At 42.9% G+C, this 23,220-nt stretch overlaps 1 protein-coding gene across 1 annotated transcript in view; it reads left to right on the top strand.

Annotated features, from left to right (window-relative positions):
- Positions 1 to 2,482: 2,482 nt before the first annotated feature.
- Positions 2,483 to 23,220, top strand: part of DDHD1 (DDHD domain containing 1) — a gene marked incomplete at its 5' end in the record, with an annotated part of 34,771 nt that continues 14,033 nt past the window's right edge. Inside the window, 4 exons of the mRNA XM_008937904.1 lie at positions 2,483 to 2,611; positions 4,328 to 4,475; positions 13,603 to 13,709; positions 14,819 to 14,925. Of these exons, the coding sequence (XP_008936152.1) occupies positions 2,483 to 2,611; positions 4,328 to 4,475; positions 13,603 to 13,709; positions 14,819 to 14,925 (491 nt within the window). The remainder of the gene's footprint in view (positions 2,612 to 4,327; positions 4,476 to 13,602; positions 13,710 to 14,818; positions 14,926 to 23,220) is intronic.

The raw sequence follows: 23,220 nt of genomic DNA, 5'->3' as shown, positions 1-23,220 counted from the left end.
TCCATATGCATGTTCTAGATCTTACCACTTCCCTAAAAACTCCTGATATTTTGTGGTTGAAGGAAAAGTGAGAAGCCAGAACAAACACTTTAAAAAAAAAAAAAAGTAAATTATTTTGGGTCCTGAGTAGAAAGAGAGGGCATATATAGTTCAAGTGCTGTAAAAATTATAACTGAGCTTAAATTCAGTGTTTGTATTAACAACACATCTCAGAGATGTAAGTTACTCTTGTCATCAAGAGACAAGGAGATTGGTCCTTCTGAAGGTTACTGGTAGTTTCATGTGGTCCTTGTGTTGACAGTAGACCTAATTTTTGAGGTTCCCATTTGAAAACATTACTACATATGCAGAGAAATTGTGTGGGGTGTTTCATTTGCAGTTCCTCAGAGCTCACGTGTCTTGTAGTTAGTTTTGATGTGTCCTTCAACTTACATGTTTTTGGAGAGCATCAAGAGTTCAGAGTTTGTTCTTCTCAAGTGAGAATAATTCATGCAGGGTAGGGAAAACCTGCTTCTTTCTGCATGTTTTTTTCCAATAGGGAGGCTGGACTTGATCTCAGAGAGTTTGGAGATTGCTTCTCCCCAGATTGCTGTTTTTCCAGTGGTAATAAGAGACTTGGCCACAGCACTCTCCATCTCTTTTTATGTCTGCTTTGGACCTCGAGCACAACGCTCTCCAAAGGCATCAGGCTTCCAGCCTGCCTCTGTCAGCTTCCACAGGAACATGCTCTGAGAGGGATTTTACAGAATGCAGATGGAACAGCTCTTAAAGACCTGCTGGACAATGCATAAGAAGTCTACATTGGTCATGGAATTGAAGACAGATTGCAGACACATCTACAAGGAGGTCCCTTCCCTTTGCCACATGCCTGTCTCAGGACATCACAATCTGTGTTGCATTATCTCAAAGTCTGAAAGATGAAGTTCTGCTGGGAATTCCTCTTCCTTCTCCAGTTCTAAATTGAGATGTCTGGACGTGGACTCATCTCTGTGCCTGCAGGGATGTTTCTGAAAACACATTCACTGAGTTCTCACTAGGTTGCTTCTTGTTCTGGCCAGGTGTTATCCTAAGCTGAGATGTCTGCTCTTCAAAATCAGGCTTGCTTCCTTTCTTCTTCATGCTCTGTCAGTGTGAAACAGGAATACAGATCTGTTTGGGCTTTTTTGGTGGATCAGTTGTTTATTATAACAAAAGGACTGATCCTTTTCTAATCCCCTTGTTTCCTACAGACTTCATTTGGTTTTTCATCAGACTAGGTCAGGTCTATCTGCCTGGGCAAAGAAACAGAAAGTACTACAGGAGAAAGGTCACAACATCTAGCTTACTGTGATTGGTGTGTGCTCTAGCAAATTTAAAATGGGACATTTTGATAGCTCAGGCTTTCTTAGAATGTTTTTAGAAGAGTATAAAAAATTCATTTGAATGGCTTTGAGTAGGGAACAGGTTAGAGCTCTTGCTATGGAAAACAAAAGACAAAAAAAAATACCCAAACCAACCCTTCTGGGTGTTTTCTGTGACTTTAAACTTTTTAGCAAGACCGATGACAGTTAAATAGTACTTGTTTTGTTTTGGTTTTTTGTCACAGGGCTATTGCTCTTGTCAGCTCTCCCAGTGTAGCATATCCCACTTCAGATGAGACCTTAGCAGCAGATTTCAAAACTAAAGGTGAAATCCAAATTACTAGTGATCCAGCTGTGGTACTGCTTTGCTCATGCAAGCTCCAAACCTTAGATGAGAGACTGATGTATTTTATAACATGCCTGCTGTGCTGGATCCTGACAATCAGGCAGTGTGTCATGAGGTTGGTCCCAGAGCTCAATCAGTTCCAAATCTGGAAAACACAATAACTGCACAAAAAGACCACTAGGGCTTTTAGTGGCTTTTGAAAGAGCAAGGCTGTGTTCTGTGCCAGAAATGACTCATTCAAGAGCTTTCTCACTGAGCTGCGTTCCCAGCTCCCAGATAGTTCTGAAAGGAAAGAAATGCAACAGAGCCTTCTAGTAATGGAGCCTTGAAAGCTTCTGGGTTACTGCTGAGTACAGTCAAAGGCAGGGACCTCACTGTACAGACCCAGAGAGAGAAGATAGGAGTGAAATTGCTCTTTTTCTGGGGATGAGAGTGCCTGGGGCAGCCACCTGGTCATCCCACCAACCTGCAGTATTTCAGGATGCATTGCCTTCCCCACCCTTTTTTGGTTTTCTGCTAAGAGAGTAATTTGGAATCCTGCCATCCCAAAATGAGGGTGGGAGGAGAATGATTTGAAATATCCTCAGAGGTGATCTCCAAACTGCTGCTTGTCCTGTGCAGATTAATCCTAAATGTAAAAACTTTTCACGGTAAGAGTATGGATTTAGGTATTATTGAGCTCTAGATTTTAACCTGTGTGTAAATTACCCTTCTCTCTCTCTTTCTTTGTTTGAAGAGGCTGGTTTTTTCCCCTCTCTTACCCATCTCAATTAAATGTTGTTCCTTTTTGCTGCAGCTATTCATAGTCTAAAGCTGAGTCGCAACCATGTGGACTGGCACAGTGTGGACGAAGTGTATCTGTACAGTGATGCAACAACATCTAAAATTGCCAGAACTGTTACACAAAAGCTGGGGTTTTCCAAAGGTAATATTCCTCAGAGTTCGTAAAGAATGTTGTAAATAAGTCTTTTAAGTTTGTTACTTTAGCATTAGAGGGAGATTTTGAGTTTGAAGGTTTAATATGTGACTAGCCTACTTCAACTATTGCAATTTGGACAGAAATTAGGGGTCTTAGGTTGTTGTATGTAATTGTGCCTAGATGTGAATAGGCTGTGATGTATTTTTATTACACATTTTATTTTTATTTTGTATCCAGCAGCTATCTTTATATCATAAATATATTAAAATATTACAGTGGTGGAGTCTCACAGGTACAATGTAAGAACTGCAGTTCCCTTTGGAACCTTAACTTCACCACTATGCATGATGTGATGCATTCCTTAAATGCATGATTATACCTTCCCCTCACCACCTCTTGCCTTTTTTTCCATTCATTAAACAGACATAGGAACTGGTGAAGCATTTAGACAGAAATTGTTTCCAGTAGGAATCCAGGCTCATTTAAGCTCAAAATTAGCAGTCTAAAGCCAACGAGGATGAGGTGGTTGGAAGAGAAGGTTGGTCTCTCTCAAGTAAAAGGCCAAAAAGATTATTGCCAACCTAGAAAACTGGAACTTGTCCTCTCTGTTGTGGTGCTCCTATGCACTGATGGACACTCCAAAGCCAAAAACATACACATCTTGTTCATTCCTTGGTTTCTGAAGAGGCAAAATCAAGTAATTGGTTTGGCTTTAATCTCCATGTCTCTGTGCTTTAATGAATGCCCTCTTACCCCACAGGGTTCTTGGGTGGGTAATTAATTCATGTTTGTCCAAAATTAGTATCATTCAATGCTCTAGTTCCAGCAGAAATTAAGTATTTTGTATCCAGAACATGATTTGGAGAGTGTGAAATAATAAGATATGTTCTAAACAATCTGGGGGGAGAAATAACAAATAGAACCCTACTTGGTAAACAAATCCTGTGCTGTGTAAAAAGTGCTCTAGTGGGTTTGTAGTGTTTTCCTCCTCTTTAAAAACAAAACCAGGGGCTTCAAATTTTTCTGTTGGGGAATGATGCTGCCCCTCTGCATGGCCATCTGAAGGGGCTGCTGGACTCGTGCAAGGCTGTGGTCCTCTCTGTGGGTCTGTCACTAGAGGGGGATGCAGACAAGCTGTGCCAGTGGGTTTCTAAAGCATCTGAAAGAACACTCAGATTTACCCTGGCTTATTCACTTTTGGTTTGGCCGTTGAACTGGAGAGCAGGTGGAGAAATTTTGAATCAGCTTGAAATAAAACATAGGTTTTTTTAGTCAAAAATGAAAAATTGTAAGCTGTTTTATTTAGGTCAGAGAGAATGGCAAGGTTACCAGTTTAGTGGCCACAGTATTTCCATGATCCTTCCATGCTGTGAGTGTAAGGTGGAGATATAAGGAAGTTTAGTGATTGAGACAGAAGAAAGGTATTGTGTTGATGTTGATACAGCTGTTTTCTAAAAAGTTGGTTTTGAAAACACTTCTGAAATAAGTTATTTTTACAGTAATACCTTGACTGATATAATGAATATCATCTAGTAGCTTAAACCTCTCAGGAGTTTAAAACTGCAGGTCCTTAAAGATAAGTGCTATTCCTTTATGTATAATCTGGTTTTCAAAATACTTTCTTGTGTTGGTCAGAGAAAAGTCAAGTTTCTGTCAACATGTAAGACCATTACACTTGGTAGAATGTAACTGATCTAGGATAATGTTTTTTTTTTTCTACAGCTTCAAGTAGTGGGACAAGGCTACATAGAGGCTATGTAGAAGAAGCAACGTTAGAAGACAAGCCACCACAAACTAGTCACATTGTGTTTGTTGTGCATGGTATTGGGCAGAAAATGGACCAAGGAAGGATCATCAAAAATACAGCTATGTGAGTGCTTTGTAATATTTCCTGTACCACCTCTAACCTGGATCTAAGGCTGATGCTATAAACGACAGCAAAGCCTTTGGTTTAAGCTGTGTCTTTCCCTGTTTCCTTCTCCTCCTCTTCCCCTGAGTCATTAATCTTTATATTGTGGACACACGACTTTCTATGTTAATTTGGAGGTATGGACTTAGCAGAAGCAGCTACAAACCAGAAGGGTAAAGATAGATCCTGTTTTCATTACCAAAACTTGTGATTTTTAGGGGACTGGCCCATGGATTTTTAGCAGCTGTGGTCAGTGACTTCGCTGAGCAGCAAGAGATTTTTTTCGTTTGGTCAAAATCATGGAGAATATCTGTTCATTAGCAGGCAAGTGAAGAGCATACTGGTCAGAGAGGGGAAATGGGGATCTGGCAGGAATTGTTTTGGGTGGGAAGAGACCTTAAAGGTCATCTCATCCAACCCCCTGCCCTGAGCAGGGACATCTGCAGCTAGAGCAGGTTGCTCAGAGCCCCGGCCAACCTCACCTGGAATGGTTCCAGGGATGGGGCAGCGACCACCTCTCTGGGCAGCCTGGGCCAGGGGTTTACCACCCTCAGTGTCAACAGTTTCTTCCTTCTTTCCAGTATAAATCTCCCTCTTACAGCTTAAAAACATCACCCCTTGTCCTTTTGCAACAGGTCCTGCTAAAAATCTGTCCCCATATTTCTTGTAGGCACCCTTTAAATTATCAGTGTTGGCATTCTGACAGGGCAGGGTTGCTTCATGCAGCTGGAAGCTATTGCTGTGAGACTGCTCATGGAGTTCTGTACATAGATGTCAGTTGGAAAGTAAGATGTGATTGAAAGCTCAGCAGATCTTTTCAGTGGAGGTCTTTTGTGAAGACTGGTTTGCAGATGGCTTTTGATTTGACATGTGAGCTAATTCAGAAGTCCACTTAGGGTACTGGTGAATGGGAAGAGAAAATTCTGGTCTGTTAAGAATGTTGTACCTGAAAAAAATTGATTTTTTTTTTTTTTTAATATTAAAAGAAATTGTAAAGTCATGATGACAGCATTTTGTGGGACAAGGTGGTGTTAAGGAATCTTTCATTAGTGGAAAGAAGAGGCTAAAAAAGTATTAACTGCAGATCTGTGTTGCACAGATGGTTTAGTACATGGAATGTGGAACTATTTAGGACACATCAAAGCTGCCACAAACAGTGACCTACCCAGTGACTCCTGTGGAAGTGTGTGGAGAGCTGGGATGGCTGATTCCATGGTATGAGCTTTGAGAACCTCCCTTCAAATCCACAATGGCAACGTAGGTCAGGGCCTCTGTGCCATCAACTGTGGTGTGTACCTTCATGTCAGCAGGCTCTCGTTTGCTCAGCTCGTTGTTCCACTCCAGAGTCCTCTGCAGTGGTGGAGTAGACCTCTTCATTTCCCTACTGTCATTTGTCATCTCAGAGCAATGACCTGTTACTCCCTACTCCCCTTTGCTGCTCTTTTATTTGTGGTGGTGAGGAGCAAAAAAATCAAAGAGAAAAGGATCTGCAGCCCTTGAGAAAAAGCTGAAGTTAATCACCAAAAGAAATGTAAAACCTTTGGGATTGTAGGATGCAATTGCACTGGCAATGCAAATAACCTAAATATAAGTTGCTATTTAAACAGTGATGAGAAACAAAACTTCCACCTTAGAATCCTTAAGGTTTTCTGCTTTTTCTTTCTCTCCACCCCATTTTCCACTGAACATACATACAGGGGTTGTATGGGTGGATTAACTTCAGCTCAGGACACGGTGTATAGGTGTTCATTCCATAAGTTCTGCTTGAATTGGCAGCCAATTATGTGAATTTTTTTATCTAAAAGGGAAACAAGACTTTTTGTACTTCAGTAAATCTCACTCCTGTCCTCAAGAAATACCAGCCAGTATTGCCTAGCCTTTTAAAATGATAATTATTGTCATAAATTGTATATTCTGTGCAAAGTCTGCAAATGAAACTCTTGTATTAGATTGAAGTCTCTTATTTTAAGCTACTAAAAAAAAATATAAAATATCAGTGAAGAACATCCCATATGTTCTAGGGAGATTTCAGAAGAAATATCTGCCAGGCCAGCACAATGGCTCCTCTCACAAGCCATGCTGGCACTTTCTGTTGGCACCTTCATCCATCATATATATATGGGGTTTTTTGGTTTTGAGTTTTTTTTTTTTTTTGAGGGGGGAGGGATGTTTAACATTCCCTTGCATTAGGGACACAGGGAGTCATGTTGCCTTTTTCAAAATTATAAAATGGATAAAGTAGAAACATTTATTTGCCATTCACACTTTAAAGTAGAAGTTAAAGAGAAAAGACTACAGTGGGGGTTTTTTTTCCCTTTTAAATGTATGTTCTTTAGTACAAAACCTGTAGTTTCAGCCATGTGAGATCTGTAACTTAGAATTATAGAATCCTTTTGGTTGGAAGAGACCTTTTATGGTGGAGTCCAACTGTTAACCCAGCACTGCCAGGTCCCCACTGCCCCACGTCCCTCACACCACATCTCCACGGCTTGGAAACCCCTCCAGGGATGGGGACTCCACCACTGCCCTGGGCAGCCTGTTCCAGGGCTTGACATCCCTTTTGGGGAAGAAATTGTTCCTCATATCCAACCTAAACCTCCCCTGGCACAACTTGAGGCCATTTTCTCTTGTTCTATAAAGAGGATTAAGCCCTAGGGCTGCCTGTCAGTGTCACCACCCCTTTCTTCCCTCATCAATATGTGGGTACCACCAGCAGATGTCAAAGGCACTGTCAGCCCTCAGAGCTCATTGTTATCTTTGCCTGCATGCAGCTTTGAAGTATTTGGATACTACTTGTGACATACATGTGCTGGTGTGGGAACCTTGGGGTAGGTGATGTGTGTGTGTCCCTTAGAAATACTTCTGTGTTTATTTCAACCTGGGTGAGAGCAACGCTTCAGGTCATAGCACGAAAACACAGCCTCACTTCAATCAGTGCTCTTAAAAGGAAAGAAAAAGATAGAAAAGTGGAAAAACACAGACAGAATACTCTGTAGCCCATGCCAGAGCTCATGTGATATGCTCTGCCCTCAGGTTTCCACCTCAAAGAAACTGGTGGAGCTCACGTCACGCATCCGCATCATTAGGCAGATCCTGTTGGTTACAGAGCTGCAAACAGAACTCCTCTTCCAGGGTAATTAAGCATTATATGCACTAATTTCATTAAGGAGTGGAGTTCAATTGAATCATTGATGTGGTGAGAGGCTGTGGTCTCAGGGTGACCTGTGAGGAGGTAAATGGGGAAGATGCTTTTTATCGATGGTTGATTGCACAGGTCCCTGGTAGATGGGCCCTGATTTTGTTCCTTCACGGCGTAGTTAAACACATTTATTATCTAAATGTAGCACAGCAGCCAGTACAAGCAGCTGCTCCAGGCTGGAGCTGTGATTCAGCTGACCTAACATGAACAGCAGAACGTGCTGGAAGCTGCTTCAGTAGCATGGAGATGGTTAGTGAAGGAAGGAGATAATATATTCTGTATTTCTGTCTCATACAAGCTAAGGTATTATGGTATAATATACCTAATTTTTATTTTTTTTTTTAATTTACCATCAGGTGCAGTATTCTGACATTTCTAGACTTCTAATAAGGTACAATGTTAACTTTAAAAAAAAGTCATTTTGAGACATCCTTTTATTTTACTGTGCACACTTTGATATTGTTACATGGAATATTTTGTCACAGAAGCCTGATGTCTGATTTTGTTGAACTTGTTCTAGATTAGGGAAGTGGAGGAGTGTCCTTAGACATATTAAATAGAATTTAGGAATATTATTCTCCATGTTTCCAGCCTCCTTTAAAAAAATCCTGTTGTTTGACTTCACTTAGATAAAGGTCAGATGTTTCTGACCCTCTAAATTTCATCAGCTCCTGTGCTTGAAAATCGAATGAAGTCACTGTTTTGTGTATTTCCATAATAGCTGTAATGTTGTGACACTTCCTGGCTGCTTTTACCCTCAAGCTGGTATCTGTCTGCCTCTGAATCTCCTGTTTTGATTTGAAAATTATATATCCCTGTACTCGTAGTACAAAAATTACTCTGCAGAAGCGACATCATCTTGGCATTCCATAATCACCAATTAGATTTTTATTGCAAGTCCCATCAGAAAGCATTTTAATTGTGGATTATCATTATAATAATTACTTCAGAATAGCTATTTTGGTAGATTTCCAGTTAGTATGCAAGCCCTTATGGAGTGCAGAGCCTCTCAAAGGCCTTTCAATGCATTAAATCTGCGCTGCTGGAATCTGACATCAAGATTTCCACTAAAATGGTTCCTGTAATTTTTTAGCTTCTCAGATATTGGGTAGTTTTGCTTATTTTCCATTTAAATGCTTGCATTGCATTAAGTACATATTACATGCTTGTTTTCCATTCTTTGGTGCTGGGAGTAATTACATGTTCTTTTGAAATTAAGTACACAAATGGTAAAAATTCTTACAGATTTCAACTGGAGCTTGTCTTGTAAGCTAAATGAGAAGTTCAGCCCAAGAGGTAAAAGGTGATAGGTAGGGCATTCATAAGAGCTTGTTTTGAGTACGTTTATTAATTACCTAACACATGACTGCATATTGGATGGAAGCTCTAACAGTCTGTTTAGGATTTAGATGTGTCTCTAGATCTGTTCTTGTTCCCATACTCCCTCCAGCTCCCACTCCAGGTGTTCCAAAAAACTGGAACCCTGTCTGGAAGATGAGAAGGTGTGGCAAGGAGGCAGGGGATGACAGTGGGGACAGGGAATGCCTGATCTGCTGTATGCCAAAGCCAGCATCTCCCTGAATCCCAGAATAGTTTGGGTTGGAAGCGACCTTAAAGATCATCCCATGGGCAGGGACACCTCCCACTAGAGCAAGTTGCTCAAAGCCCCATCCAACAAGCTTGCCTGCTGTTTGGAAAGCTGTTCCAAGAAGGAAGGCATTCATACTTGGAGCACCTGGATCTCTGCAGGCTTGTCTCAGGGATCCCACAGTCAACTATCTGAGCAGCCTGAGTTCCTTTGATCATGCAGAGTCCCATTATTCTTGAAAAAGATGAACTGTGAGTCATGATCATGCTTACTTTGTTTGTGTGCTAGAATTGCCATTTTTCCTCCAAATTAAAATTAATTTGCATATGTCCTAGAGCAGCAGTCTTAATGTGCCGCCTGGTCCTGGTATAGTGGAAGGTGTCTCTGCCTGTGGCAGGGGGGGTTGGAACTAGATCATCTTTAAGGCCCCTTCCAAACCAAATCATTATGTGCCTATGAAGCCCTGAAGACCAGTGGCAGAAGACAAATGGCTTCTTGCAGTTGCTCATTGAAATCCTCCATGAGCAAGACTTGAGTTTGCATTTCTGTGCTGCAGCTAAGCTTCTGAAAGCAGCCTCTCCTGCATTTCCTCTGTCTTGAACAGAACTCAATTTTTATTACTCATGTCTGCTACTCTCACTTCGACTTACCCGATTTAGCTCAGGCCAGCCCTGAGTTTCCTGAATAACTCATGGTATTATTTCCTCAAAGAGACAGCGAGTGCTGTGCTCCATTTAAGGGAACTCCAGAGTGGTGAAAACAGTTGGGGAGCTTTTTAGAGCATGATATACTGGATGTGTGATCAAAACCCAGGAATGGATCCACACAGTAACAAGAGTTTAGGATTTTTTTTTTTTTTTCATCGTCATCTCATTGTCCTGGCTCTGAAATCAAGAGTGTAGAATAAGAAGTTGGCTGGTGTAATATTTTTTTAAATTAAAACCCATTCTCTTTTTCTTGGCTATGGATCATCTGACTGAAGAGAGTCTGTAAAGATGAACTGGGAATAAAAAGAGTAACATCTTCAAGCCTTCAGGCATTTTGCTTAATTCCCAGCTATCAAAGTAATTTTATAAAACTGGTGAACTAGCTGAAGTGATTTTTTTTTGTAGCTCTCCAGTTCTTAATGATGTGTTTGTGAATGCTCCACGTGAATAAAGTTAGTAGCATAACACAGAAATCTATGGAATATACTTGAAATATACTCTGGAATACACTTGCTTAAGCAAGGATGTATACCTATGAAAATAAAGGTTTATTATTTGTGATTTCAATCAGAAAAAGGCAGCCAAGCACATTTTATTTATGCTGAGACTCAAAGTATCTCTTTTCAGTCCATTACTCCTTGTATGGAAAACAGCAATATGTCAAAATGCTTTCTAAGGTATGCATTGCATCTGCACCTGAGTGATTGTTTTCCTCAGAAAAATCATAAATTTCAGTTGTCACACTGTTTTTCAATGGATAACTTCAAGTAATTGTAGCTCTGGGGTCAATATTTCAACACCCATTTGTACTGGAAAGCAGAAGAATTCTTTGCCTGTTTAGATGAGGATTTATTGCTTCACTTGGTGTTAACTTAGCAAATGAGTAGAGGGATTTGCCATCTAATAAAATAACTCAAAATATTTATTACTTAAAAAAAAAAAAAAGGGAAAAAAAACCCCTAAGGACACAAACCTGGCACAGCTTTTAGGAGGGAAGACTCAAAGCTTTTCCCTAAAGCTCTAGCAGAATTGCAAGGCTGCACTGGTTTCTCCAAACTCATCTATCTAGCTTTAGAAAGGAGACTTTTAGTTAAAAAACTGCCAATTTGCCTGTGAATAGGTCTTTAGCAAGGCCTGGACCCTGTTGAACAGGAAGAAACCCTGTCACTGTCATGTTTGAAGATGTCAGTAGCTCTAAAAATTATTTCTTCATAATGTTTATTGATGTGTAAATAATTTGGATGTTTTTTCCTGCACTATTAGAACCAGGTTATTTACTGGTTCCTTCACTAAAATTGATGCTGTGTAGAATTCTGTGCTTCATTCATAAAGCATAGAAACATTTTTACTGCTTTTAAGCCTAGCTGCTTGGTTGGTTTCCTGCTAAACTTAACTGTCTCTGAGTTGGCCACCATCCTCCTTCATGCAGAGAAAGTTAAGTTGACTTGGCAACACCAAAGAATTGTTAGCACTGGCAAAGAATATTCATTGAGATTTTAGATCCCTACATTTTGGGCTAGTAACCCTCTGATTTTGTTCAGACGTGTGTTTCTATTTTGTTTTGGTTACCCAGGGACTCCAGGAATCTCGATATATTTACTAAGTTTTTATCTTCTTGATAATCTAGACATTCTGCAGCTGAAATTGGGCTCTCAAGCATCCTTAGAGATGTGGTGGGGAGGGATGTTTTGTGCTTTGCAAGGCTAGGGCAGTTCAGGCCTTAAATCAACTCTGATTTAAGCAGATCCTCGGACTGAGTGATTTTTTTGGTGTTTTTTTTTTTGTTTTTTTTTTTTTTATCATGAGGAGGACATTCTGCTTTACTTAAACCTTTGCCATCTTGTTGAACTAGAGACTAGGAGATTAGAAGTGCAATCAAACCAGGTTTTAAAAATAGAGATGTTGAGCAGTTGTGTTTGTTGGCTGGTTGGTGAGGCTGTCAGTCACTGCTTTGCAAGAAAGTGTGTCAAGGATGCTCCCCTTTTCCTTTCCCCCCTTTTCCTTTCCCCCCTTTTCCTTTCCCCCCTTTTCCTTTCCCCCCTTTTCCTTTCCCCCCTTTTCCTTTCCCCCCTTTTCCTTTCCCCCCTTTTCCTTTCCCCCCTTTTTCCTTTCCCCCCAGATAGGTTTCAGCTATGGAAAAGTATCATGACTGCCTGCTTCAAGTACCTGGTTTTGTTCATCAGCTCTTCTAGTAGCATAATGGGCTTTTCCTTTCCCTGGCAAAACATGATAAAGAAGAAGAGCTCATTATCTTTGCAGAAAATGGTTTTGCAAGGCATTGCCTCTCATACCCCTTCATCAGTGAAGTGCATTTCTCTTGCTGTGCAGCTGATAAGGCTGAAGTGAAAATGTAGAAGGACCAGAGTGTGGACAAGTTGTCTGTGCAGGTTCTCTGTGTCGTGCTGATGCTGTGCTGGTGCAGAAAGTGCTCATCAAATAAAGCAGTTTAAGTGGTGATTCTCTCAGGTGTTGGTGGGGGTTTAGCCTCAACTGTCTCATTTCTGTCAAAGGAGAACAGAGGAGCATTAATATATTTAAGGGAAGTGTCTCAGCTAGGGGGTTAAGCTTGCTAAACCACATTTGGGCTGCTGGAAGTACAGATGGGAGATTAATGTCATCATGCCTTTGGTTGCAGCAATCATTAAGAGAGGTTTGCTTTGAAAATAGGAAAAAAAAAAAAGTTGAAATTCTGGGATTGCCTCAGAAATAAAAACCCCTCTGAGGCTCAGAACTGGGACCGAGCTGCTGGAAGCCCCTTGGTCAGATTTAGCTTATCATGCTTACCTTCAAAACTGCTAAATGCCACTGGGAGCCAAGAGTCATGTGAAAAAAAAAAGGAAGGAAAATAAAACTTTCTCAGTGTGGCTGCTGAGACATTTGACTAACTTTTATTATTTCAGGGTAGTTTTTACTTTTTGATGATCAGTCTTTCACACAACACTAGGAAAGTGGCATTTTAAAAAGAATATAACATACCGTTATTCCTCTTCTCCCCCAAAAAACAAAGAGGCTCAGACATTGTTTCTGAGGTGCTTTAAAGTTTCTCACATCCCTTTGGAGTGAAAATGCTGATAAATGATCCTATTTCTCACTCCAAGAGCTCCCAAGCCTTCCAATTTGATATGTGAAATTGAAATAAAATTGTGACGTTTAAAGCAATTTTAAAAATGGTTTTCTTTGTGTTTAAAAGCACTGAATTATCTTCCTTTCATACTGGTCTAAATAGTTGATTTAAGCAACCTCAAGGTTTCAAGGCAGTGATAAAATTCCTCATTTTCAATCCCATTCTACCCCAAACCCACCAGAGTTAACAGATATATTTCAGCTGAGTTTAGGGAAGCCCACAATATAATACACTTGAAGTTTTAAAAACACTTTCTTTTGAGCATATAATGCACAAATTTTTTCATTCTATGAGAATTTAAGTACTTTATAACAGAAGAATGTGGTGAGGTAATTACCTGTGTTAGTAAACCTGTGCTGCCATACTTGAACAGTAGAGATGTGAGAAATATGATATTCCTGGATGCACTGGTGATAAGAACACCAATAATAGTCTTTACAGCAACATGTTCTTTTTTCCCCTTTTTATAGGATGAGAGATACTGCAAGAAAAATAGAAGAAAAATATTTTTCCAATCTTGCAACGCATGTTGAATTTCTCCCAGTTGAATGGAGGTCAAAACTTACCCTTGATGGAGGTACGTTGTAGAAACATAGAACCATAGAGTTGTTTGGGTTGGAGGAGACCTTTCAGGTCGAGTCCAGCAGTTCCCCCAGCACTGCCAGGTCCCCCCTGCCCCGTGTCCCTCACACCACATCTCCACAGCTTGGAAACCCCTCCAGGGAGTGCTGAGTCCAGGGGCATAATCCCTGCCTTAGTCCTGCTGGCCACAGTATTTTTGATCCAGGCCAGGATGCTGGTGGCCTTCTTGGCCACCTGGGCACACACTGGCTCATCTCCAGCCAGGTGGCCACCAGCACCCCCAGGGCCTTTTCCTCTGGGCAGTTTCCAGCCACTCTTCCCAAAGCCTGGAGCTCTGCAGGGGGTTGGTGTGACCCAAGGGGAGGACCTGGCCCTTGGCCTTGCTGAACCTCATCCCATTGGCCTTGACCCATGGATCCAGCCTGGCCAGACCCCTCTGTGGAGCCTTCTGACTCTCCAGCAGATCAACACTCCCACCCAACTTGGTGTCATCTGCAAATTTGCTGAGGGTGCCCTCAGTCTTCTCATCCAGGTCATTGATAGATTAAACGGAACAGGCTCCAATACTGAGCGCTGGGGAACACCACATGTGACTGGCCACCAGCTGGACTTGACTCCATTCACCACCACTCTCTGGGCCTTTCCATCCAGACAGTTTTCTACCCAGTGAAGTGTACACCCATACAAGCCATGAGCAGCCAGTTGCTCCAGGAGGAAGCTGTGGGAAACTGTGTCAGAGGCTTTACTGAAGTCCAGGTAGACAATACTCACAGCCTTTCCCTCAGCCACTGAGTGGATCACCTTGTCATAGAAGGAGATCACATTAGTCAAGCAGGACCTGCCTTTCAAAAACCAGTGCTGACTGGGCCTGAATCCTGGGTTGCCCTGGATGTGTCTCATGATGGCACTCAAGGTGATCTGTCCTATAACCCTCCCTGGCACTGAGGTCAGACTAACAGACCTACTACTCAGTTCTTTTGCTGTTCCAGTAGCTGCAGTCTTCAAAATTGTCCCCAGAAGCTTCATGACATGTTCTCTGCACGTGCTTTGTTTGGATTTGATCATTCTCCTGCAAGAAACTGAAGTATCTATTATTTTTTCCAGACACTGTGGACTCCATTACCCCAGATAAAGTACGAGGTTTGAGGGACATGCTGAACAGCAGTGCCATGGATATCATGTATTATACAAGTCCTCTTTACAGAGATGAAGTAAGTGTGGGGTTTGGGGAGCTTTACTAGAGCAGAGCATAGAGGCTGAAAGAAACTGGGCTTAGGAACATAAGCAAAGTTGTGTTTTGAAAGACCCTACTTAAAGAATATGAACACTGAAAGTATGGGATGCTCATCCATAGTAATCAAAATGCCATTTTAAGACTGAGAGGAGCAGAGAAATAGCAAAAAATGCAGTCAGTGTAATTTATTTAGAGCAGAAATGGCTCTCGACCGTGGGTCTGTATCAGGAGCTTCGAAATGGGAAGATTTTTCATGGTGTTTTCTTGCATCTGCACATTCAGAGCAATGGGAGTCCATAAAGCTGAGATTTTGTACCTCTTGCAGTATCTGTGGATATCTGTCCTTTCATTTGTGTCACATGGAATGGCAGCAAACATGCCCAAGCCCCTTTCACAGAATCATGGAATTGTTTAAGTTGGAAAAGACCTTTAAGATCATCAAGTCCAACTGTCGTCCAGCACTGCCAGGTCCCCACTGCCCTGTGTCCATAACACCACATCTCCACGGCTTGGAAACACCTCCAGGGGTGGGGACTCCACCACTGCCCTGGGCAGCCTGGTCCAGGGCTTGACAACACTTTTGGGGAAGAAATTTTTCCTAACATCCAACCTAAACCTCCCCTGGGGCAACTTGAGGCTGTTTCCTCTTGTCCTATCACTTATTCCTTGGGAGAAGAGCCCAACCTCCATCTGAAGCATATACAGAAGCATCCTTTGTGTGCCCCACTCCCTGAAACCCCTGTGGGGATGTTGTAGGATTAGTTTCTGTAGGAATTGTAGGGTTTCTTCTGTATTGACCACGTTATGCATGGAGGTAGTTCTAATCTTTTTGCAGCCTTGGTGTTCTGTGCATGGCTAGGCTGGGGCAGGGAGAAAAGAAACTTTTGGAGTTTTACTGTAGATTTAAAATTAAAAGCCCAGGGCTCATGGGCTCTCCACTGTGTATCAGGTCTCTCCATCTGTTGTGCAGCTGAGGCCAGCATGAAATTTTGCAACAAGTGATGAAAACTTCTCTGGCAGCTTTAAAATGGGTTTGGGGTTTTTTTTTTTAAGCTGCATTAGAGGCTTGGCATGTCTGTGGCATCTTGTGGGAAATGGATTAATGAGTAAAGTGCAGGTATGCTGGCCAGCAGTGCATGGAAGATTGAATTCCTTGCTCAGCAGAACTGTACTTTTGCAGGTATATCACCAGCCGTCAGGTATGAGAGTTGGCAAACAAAACGAGTGTGCTGTGGCTGTACTGAGACCTGGCTGGAAAAGACTAAGTTGTTTTTCTCACCAAATCAAGTGAAAATTTTTGAATTGTTTGCAGTAATCACACCCAAGTTGGTCATAGCTTAATATGTAAGGATGGAGAAAGATGGGGGCAGACTTTCTAGCAGGGCCTGTTGTGACAGGACAAGGGGGGATGGTTTGAAACTAAACCAGGGAGATTTAGACTAGAGAGAAGGGAGAAATTTTGGCTGCTGAGGGTGGTGAGCCCCTGGCCCAGGCTGCCCAGAGAGGTGGTCGCTGCCCCATCCCTGGAACCATCCCAGGTGAGGTTGGCCGGGGCTCTGAGCAACCTGCTCTAGCTGCAGATGTCCCTGCTCAGGGCAGGGGGTTGGACTGGGTGACCATTGAAGGTCCCTTCCCACACAAACCAGTCTGTGATTCTATAATTCCTATTCAGACTGCATTGATAAATCTTACAGCTTTCTCAAAGCAGAAGTGTATGATTTGAATTGCAACTATTTGTCCAACAAAAAAAAGTTCCATTACAAACAAAATGTTAAAACCTTGAAGAACAGGTTTCTGAAATGTCTTTGGTGTTGCAACCAAATGGAGGCTTTCTTCTTGTTCATTCAGCTACAGACTCTGTGTTCTGCCAGGGAGTTACCAGGGATTGACTTCTTGTTTGATTCTGCTCATTGACATAGGAGCTGTGTAAAGCTCATGGTCATCAAATAGCTGTTGTGTATCTTTTCACCTTTTATTTTGCCTTTATCTGCAGGAAGGAGACTTGATTTGGTTCAAGGTTGGTTTGATTTTTTTCTTTTCGGTTACTCTTCCTTAGCCCATTTTATTTTCTGTGACCTAACTTTGCAGAGTTTAAACACAATAGTATCAAGTTGAGCATTATTCTAGAAAATCTGTTGGGTCTTTTCCCATGTTTGGGAAAAATGTCATTTTATGGCACTTAGTGCTCCCTCCAGCTCAGGAATGTCTTGTCTCCAAGTATCCACAGGGTCCCATGTTGCTCACAATTGTTATTCCTGCTTGCTGCTTCATCATGCCAGGTTCTTTGTATACAGTGGGCACTCCTAATGCTTTCCATCCAGAAATCCTCAAAGTACCTCAAAAGGAGCTAACTAAACTTTGCTGTGCTCCTCTGAAATAAATTGAGCAGTGCAGCAAGTTCAGCCTTGAGAAGAGTAAAGCCACTGTTCACCCAGCATGGTGGGGTTGGAAGGGACCTCTGGAGATCATCTCATCCAACCCCCCTGCTCCAGCAGGTCACCCACAGCAGGGTGCCCAGGATGGTGCCCAGGTGGGTTTGGGATCTCTCCAGAGCAGGAGACTCAACAGCCTCTCTGGGCAGCCTGCTCCAAGCTCAGCCACCCGCACAGCAAAGAAGTTTCTCCTCCTGTTCAGGTGGAACCTCCTGGGTTCCAGTTTGTGCCCATTGCCCCTTGTCCTGTCACTGGGCACCACTGACAAGACTCTTGCCTCAGCCTCTTGCCCCACTGTGGGCCCTGCTGTTCATGTTCAGCATTGATCAGATCCCCTCTGAGGCTTCTCTTCTCCAGCTGAACAGCCCCAGGGCTCTCAGCCTGTCCTGGCACAGAGATGCTCCAGCCCCTCAGCATCTTCACAGCCTCTGCTGGCCTCTCTCCAGCAGTTCCTTGTCTCTCTTGTCCTGGAGATCCCAGAAGTGCCACAGTATTCCAGAGGTGGCCAACACTCAACAATACTTTGGATAGAAATTTTCTTTCTACTTCCAAGGACTTTCCCCACATCTAGGAGTAATGTAACTGCTTCTTTACAGCTTTTGGTCACTCTTTAAACAACTCATTAAGGGATTGGGAAGTGGGTAGACAATATCTCCTTTTGGTAGGGAAGAAGCCTTGTCATATCAGCTTTCACATGAGAGAGCAGGGAGCTGTTTCAGCTGCAGATGGATTGCTCTGCAAAGTGTTGTAGGAGCATAGTGGATGACCCCCTCTCTGATTTCAAGTGTTGTTTCTTCTGCAGCGTGGTAGGAGAATATCCAAAAGGTGCCTCTGCCTTCTGACATGCCATGTGATACCAGACAAGTATTAATAATTCAGTGCAGCCCTACAAACATCTGAGACAGGCTGATGTCAGGGTTCAATCTGGAGGTTGTCTGCAGGCAACACTTTGTATGTGGCTGCAGGTGGATTGTGCTGTGCAGGCAACTCGTGTATAGTGGTCCACAATGCATGGAGCAGAATCTCTCTTTAAACACTACACAGACAGTAAGGAAAAGCAATAAATGGATATTTTGATGCATACATGCCTATTTCCAAATGAGCAATTGTTTTACATGTTAATTCTGACCTTGCTAGTGCCATCTGTGGTAACGTAATCTTGGGGTTTAGTGTCTTCATTTCTCACCTGTGTCATTGTAGCTTCATATTTCTTTAATAATAAATGGCTGGAACAGAGATGAAAAAGACTAATTGATGCATAGTAAATTGTGTTGTCACCTTCATTATATTATTAAGTGCTGATTTTACTGATCTTCACTTTACTTCCTTCCAGGCAAATTGTCGTTCTGTAAATTATTGAAACGTGTCTTGGCAGAAAATGCCTTTAGTACAGGATAAATATTGTTTACATCCCTCACCCCAAGATCTCTAAAGATCTAGTGCAAATACTGCAGTAGCCTCAGAAGATTTTTTAGATGTTTATGGATTAATCACCACAGCTGAAGAGTCCAACAACCAAACACAGCCAAGTCCACCACTGCCCCGTGTTCCTCAGCACCACATCTCCACGGCTTGGAAACACCTCCAGGGGTGGGGAATCCACCACTGCCCTGGGCAGCCTGGGCCAGCACTCAAAAGCCCTTTTGGGGAAGAAATTTTTCCTAACATCCAGCTTAAACCTCCCCTGGAGCAACTTGAGGTCATTTTCTATTGTTCCTTGGGAGAAGAGCCTGACCCCCAGCTGGCTCCAGGCTCCTGTCAGGAGCTGTGCAGAGCCAGAAGGTCTCCCCTGAGCCTCCTTTGCTCCAGGCTCAGCACCCCCAGCTCCCTCAGCTGCTCCTCACCATACTTGTGCCCCGGACCCTTCCCCAGCTTCATTGCTCTGCTTTGGACACGCCCCAGCACTGCTCTCAGCAGTAGAAGGCAATTCTTCTTTGTGTGTTTCAAAACTAGAGGGATTGGAAGCAGGAAATTTTTCACTGGAAGTACTTCAACACTGATTTTGCTTATTCTGTTGAACCTAATAGTCAGAGACTGGTTGGCAGCACTTTCATGGCTTGCTTAAGTGACTTCATTAGAGATGGGTTAAACTCAGTGTTTCAACACTGAGCAGTATTGAGGGAGAGACTCAGGTCTCCCCAGATCCTTTTTCTGTAACACCACTAAGGCACGCAGCCATTCCTGTCTGTTCACAGAGCCAAGACTCATTCTGGCCTCTCATCTGTTGTTGTGACACTTTTTTGGCATCCTTCAGTGATGCCATCAGGGAGTGTGACAACTGTTACATTCTGGAGGGTCAGCAGTCTCACTATCTCTACATTGCCTGCTGGCATGTCCTGGTTCACATGAAGCAAACGCTCCTTGTCTTTGCTTTCATGGCCCTTTACAATCCATCCTTGAGCTGCAGCTTTTTGGTTGGCATTTAAGGACCTCCTTCTACCTCCAGCTGGCTCACATACCTTCTTATTGCCTGGTTGCTGAATTTCAAACAAGTTTGCACTTTCTCCTGAAGTTCTCTTGACGTTTGGAGAGAGCTGCTTGCAAAACTCACTGTTACTCAGATCTCCTTAAAATTCCTTTCCCACAAAGCCTACAAAACCAGTGATGCTACTCAAGCTGGAGGAGTGCAGAGGTCAGCTTTGCTGCCCTCCCTTTTCATACACAGCTATCTTACTATTTGGGGGGCTGGGGGGAAGCTTCAAGCTGTTCATGTGAGAAGAGTGTCCAGTGAGTGGGGGTCCTATGGAGACTGCAAAGGGAAAAGACCTCTGAAAGCTATAGAAAGGGTGTGGTCAGAGCTGAGTGCAGCCTCAGAAGAGGACAATCAGCATAGCCCAAGAGGAGAGTGAGTTTTGGTTGACTTTATCAGATCAGAGAGGTTGAGAGTGGAGCACTATATCCAAGTTTGGACAGCAAGCAGGTAACTGAAGATATAAGCAAGAGCACCACCAGCTCTGCATTACTTCTGTGCTCAGGGTACCAGCAGGGCTTTCATACTCCTTGTTTTCTTGAAAAAAAAAACTCAATTCCTGGATATCAAGGGGCAGATGTCATTTTCTATAGTGTCACTTTCTATCCTGGTCCTTTTGGCGTGCACTGAGAAGACCCTTTGACCCCAGCAATCTGCCTGCTGGAACAGCAGGGGGTGAAGTTCTTCCTCCTGCTTGGATCTCCTTGGTGTAGGTCCAGGAGGTGTTTGTCCACCATGCACACAGCTGGCTTCTTTCTGCTTGGCAAGGAGCAGGCTTGCTTCATTATGTTGGTGTCTCACGAGGCTGCTTTTGCCTCAGAGGAGGAATGAGCATCTGCTTTGGATGGTGGTGCTGGGGGTTTGAGAGGTTTGGTTCTTTCCAGCTCAGCCCAGGATGCTCTTCATGTTCTGCACCACAAGGCTTCAGCTGAGGCAGACACCAGCTCTGGATGTGTCACTGCTTAGATGGTTGCTTGCTCCCCATCGTGATCCAGCAGTTCAGGCTTACCCAATACCCAAGAGGTGATTCAAGACATGATCTTTCAGCCTGTACTATCAGCCTTGCCACAGCTCCTTCTTCTGACTGAGATGACACTGGCATGTCTCCTCTGGCTCCAGCTTTCCATGAACATCCAGAAAGACCAGTCTTTAATTTGGTTTGTGAAGGGCATAGAGCATTTAACCTCAGTTTGTCAGAATATAAGCTGATGTCTTTGAAGCAACTTGATCCTATGGGCTTGGGTTTCCTGCAAGGAAGATTTATTGGCAAAATTTCAGGGGATAAATAAAGGGAGCTTCAGACAACTAGTAATCAATCTCCTTTTCATGAAGCAAAAATGAAACACGTTCCTAAAAGAGCTTCACAGGGGAGTAGCATGATACCACATCTGGTGGCATTTTTTTCTCTATTTATCCTGTTCTGCTTGAGATCTCTGACTGCTGGAAATCAAGTCTTTCCCTTGCCCTTCAGGACCAGACTAGAACATGTAGGAAATGCATCCATTTCTTATGTGCTGCCCTGTCAAACTGCATTAGAGCCTGTCTCTCAAGTGTCTGTGCTTCTGCCAGTGTTAGTCAGAGAATCATACAGTCATTTAGGCTGGAAAAAAAACCTTTCAGATCAAGTCCACCACTGACCCGTGTCCCTCAGCACCACATTTCCACAGCTTTTCAATCCCTCCAGGGCTATTTTAGCTTGTTTAGTCTGTGGGAGAAGCCTCAGGAGGTGGTTATATGGGTTGGGCAGGAACTCAAGGGAAGTCCAGCCTTTTTGTGGGGAAAGCCCCACTGAAAGCACTTCTAGGGGGGCTGGAGAAATAGCTCTTTGTGAGTGTTCAGTCCCACTGGTCCCTAAAATAAGGTAGGAACTGGGAGGGAGGAGGCAAAGGGGGAGATGAAAAGAGAGAGGGGGGTCTGGGTGTGTTGTATTCCACTATCCCACTTTTTTTTTTCCTGGGTGATTCCTGCTTTCCTGTTTTCAGGCAGACACAAAAAAATGCTTCCTTAGCACATAATAGATCACATGGAGCAGTGGACAGTGAGGCTTGAGGTTGGCAGAAGCACCAGGGAAACCAGTGGGGAAATTGCTCCTTGAATTGGGAAGTCATTAGATGTAGATACAGTGAGAGAAGGAGAAGCTGTCAGCAAGCTTTAGCTGAGCAAAAAGACAAGTTGTGGATTAAAAAAATGTATACACCTCTTAACAAGTTGGTTTTAATTACAGTGATGGCATTTAGGAGGGAAAATTTGATAGGTAGTTATTTTTCAAGTTTCATCCCAATGAAAAAAGTCACTGATTTTATACAAATATAAAGACCATTGGTGTTCATAGAAGGTATTTTTATATTTTAAGATACCTATCAAGCTGGGACTACAAAAGAGATTTGAAAGCACTTCATTCACATTGTACTTTCTGGACTAAAGCCTTTTTCAAACAAAGCTTTTGTTTTACAAGTTAGAAAATTGCTTTCTTGGCCTTAAAGAGCATACAAATCAGGATTAAATATTATCTTAACTTAGTTTATTGCTTAACCAAATAATTTCTTAGCTGAGGCTTCAAATGAATATGCTTTTTCTTTTTTTAATTGTGACTACATACCAGAAGGTTCAGTTTCTAATCTTAGTACTGATACAGAACTGTTGGCAAGGTATAGTCTTCCAAAAAAAGTGCTCACTGCAGGTGGAGAGCTGCTGGTTTTTGTTATAGCAGCCAACCAGACCATTCATAGTGCCTGAAAATCTGGAGGCTTTATTACAGTGTCCAACCAAGATTTGCCCAGAATATTCTTATGCCTCCAGACTGGAAAAGAACAAGACCTTTAATGAAATGCCATGATGCCAGAAGCTTGCTTACCCTCTCTGTACCTATGGGCTGTGGGGAACTCTGACATAATACCATTCTTCCTGGAAGATATCTGCTTTTCCAGGGAAATAGCCTGGGCAGGAATAGGGTACAGGAGAGTAGGGTACAGGGCTGTTGAGCAAGTTAGGCAGGGCATTGGGAGCTATAGCTTTTGTGCAACAAGAAACCAAGAGTAGATGAGTTGTTGTGCATCTTAGTTTTCCCACCAGAGTTAAAACTAAGGGACAGGGATATAGTAACACAGCTTATCAAGGGGTTTTTAAACCAAGATTGGATCGATGGGCTGAGGCCAATGGGAATAGGTTCAACAAGGCCACGTGTTGGGTCCTGCCCTTGGGTCACAACAACCCCATGCAGTGCTCCAGGATTGGGGGAAGAGTGGCTGGAAAGTGCCTGGCAGATAAGGGCATGGGGGTGCTGGTCAGCAGTCAGCTGAAGATGAGCCAGCCAGGTGTACCCAGGTGGCCAAGGAGACCACCAGCAGCCTGGCTTGGATCAGCCGTAGTG

This window comes from Merops nubicus, unplaced genomic scaffold, assembly GCF_000691845.1.
Source record: "Merops nubicus isolate BGI_N331 unplaced genomic scaffold, ASM69184v1 scaffold15823, whole genome shotgun sequence".
NCBI lineage: Eukaryota > Metazoa > Chordata > Aves > Coraciiformes > Meropidae > Merops > Merops nubicus.
This window is presented reverse-complemented; position numbering and strand designations above follow the sequence as displayed.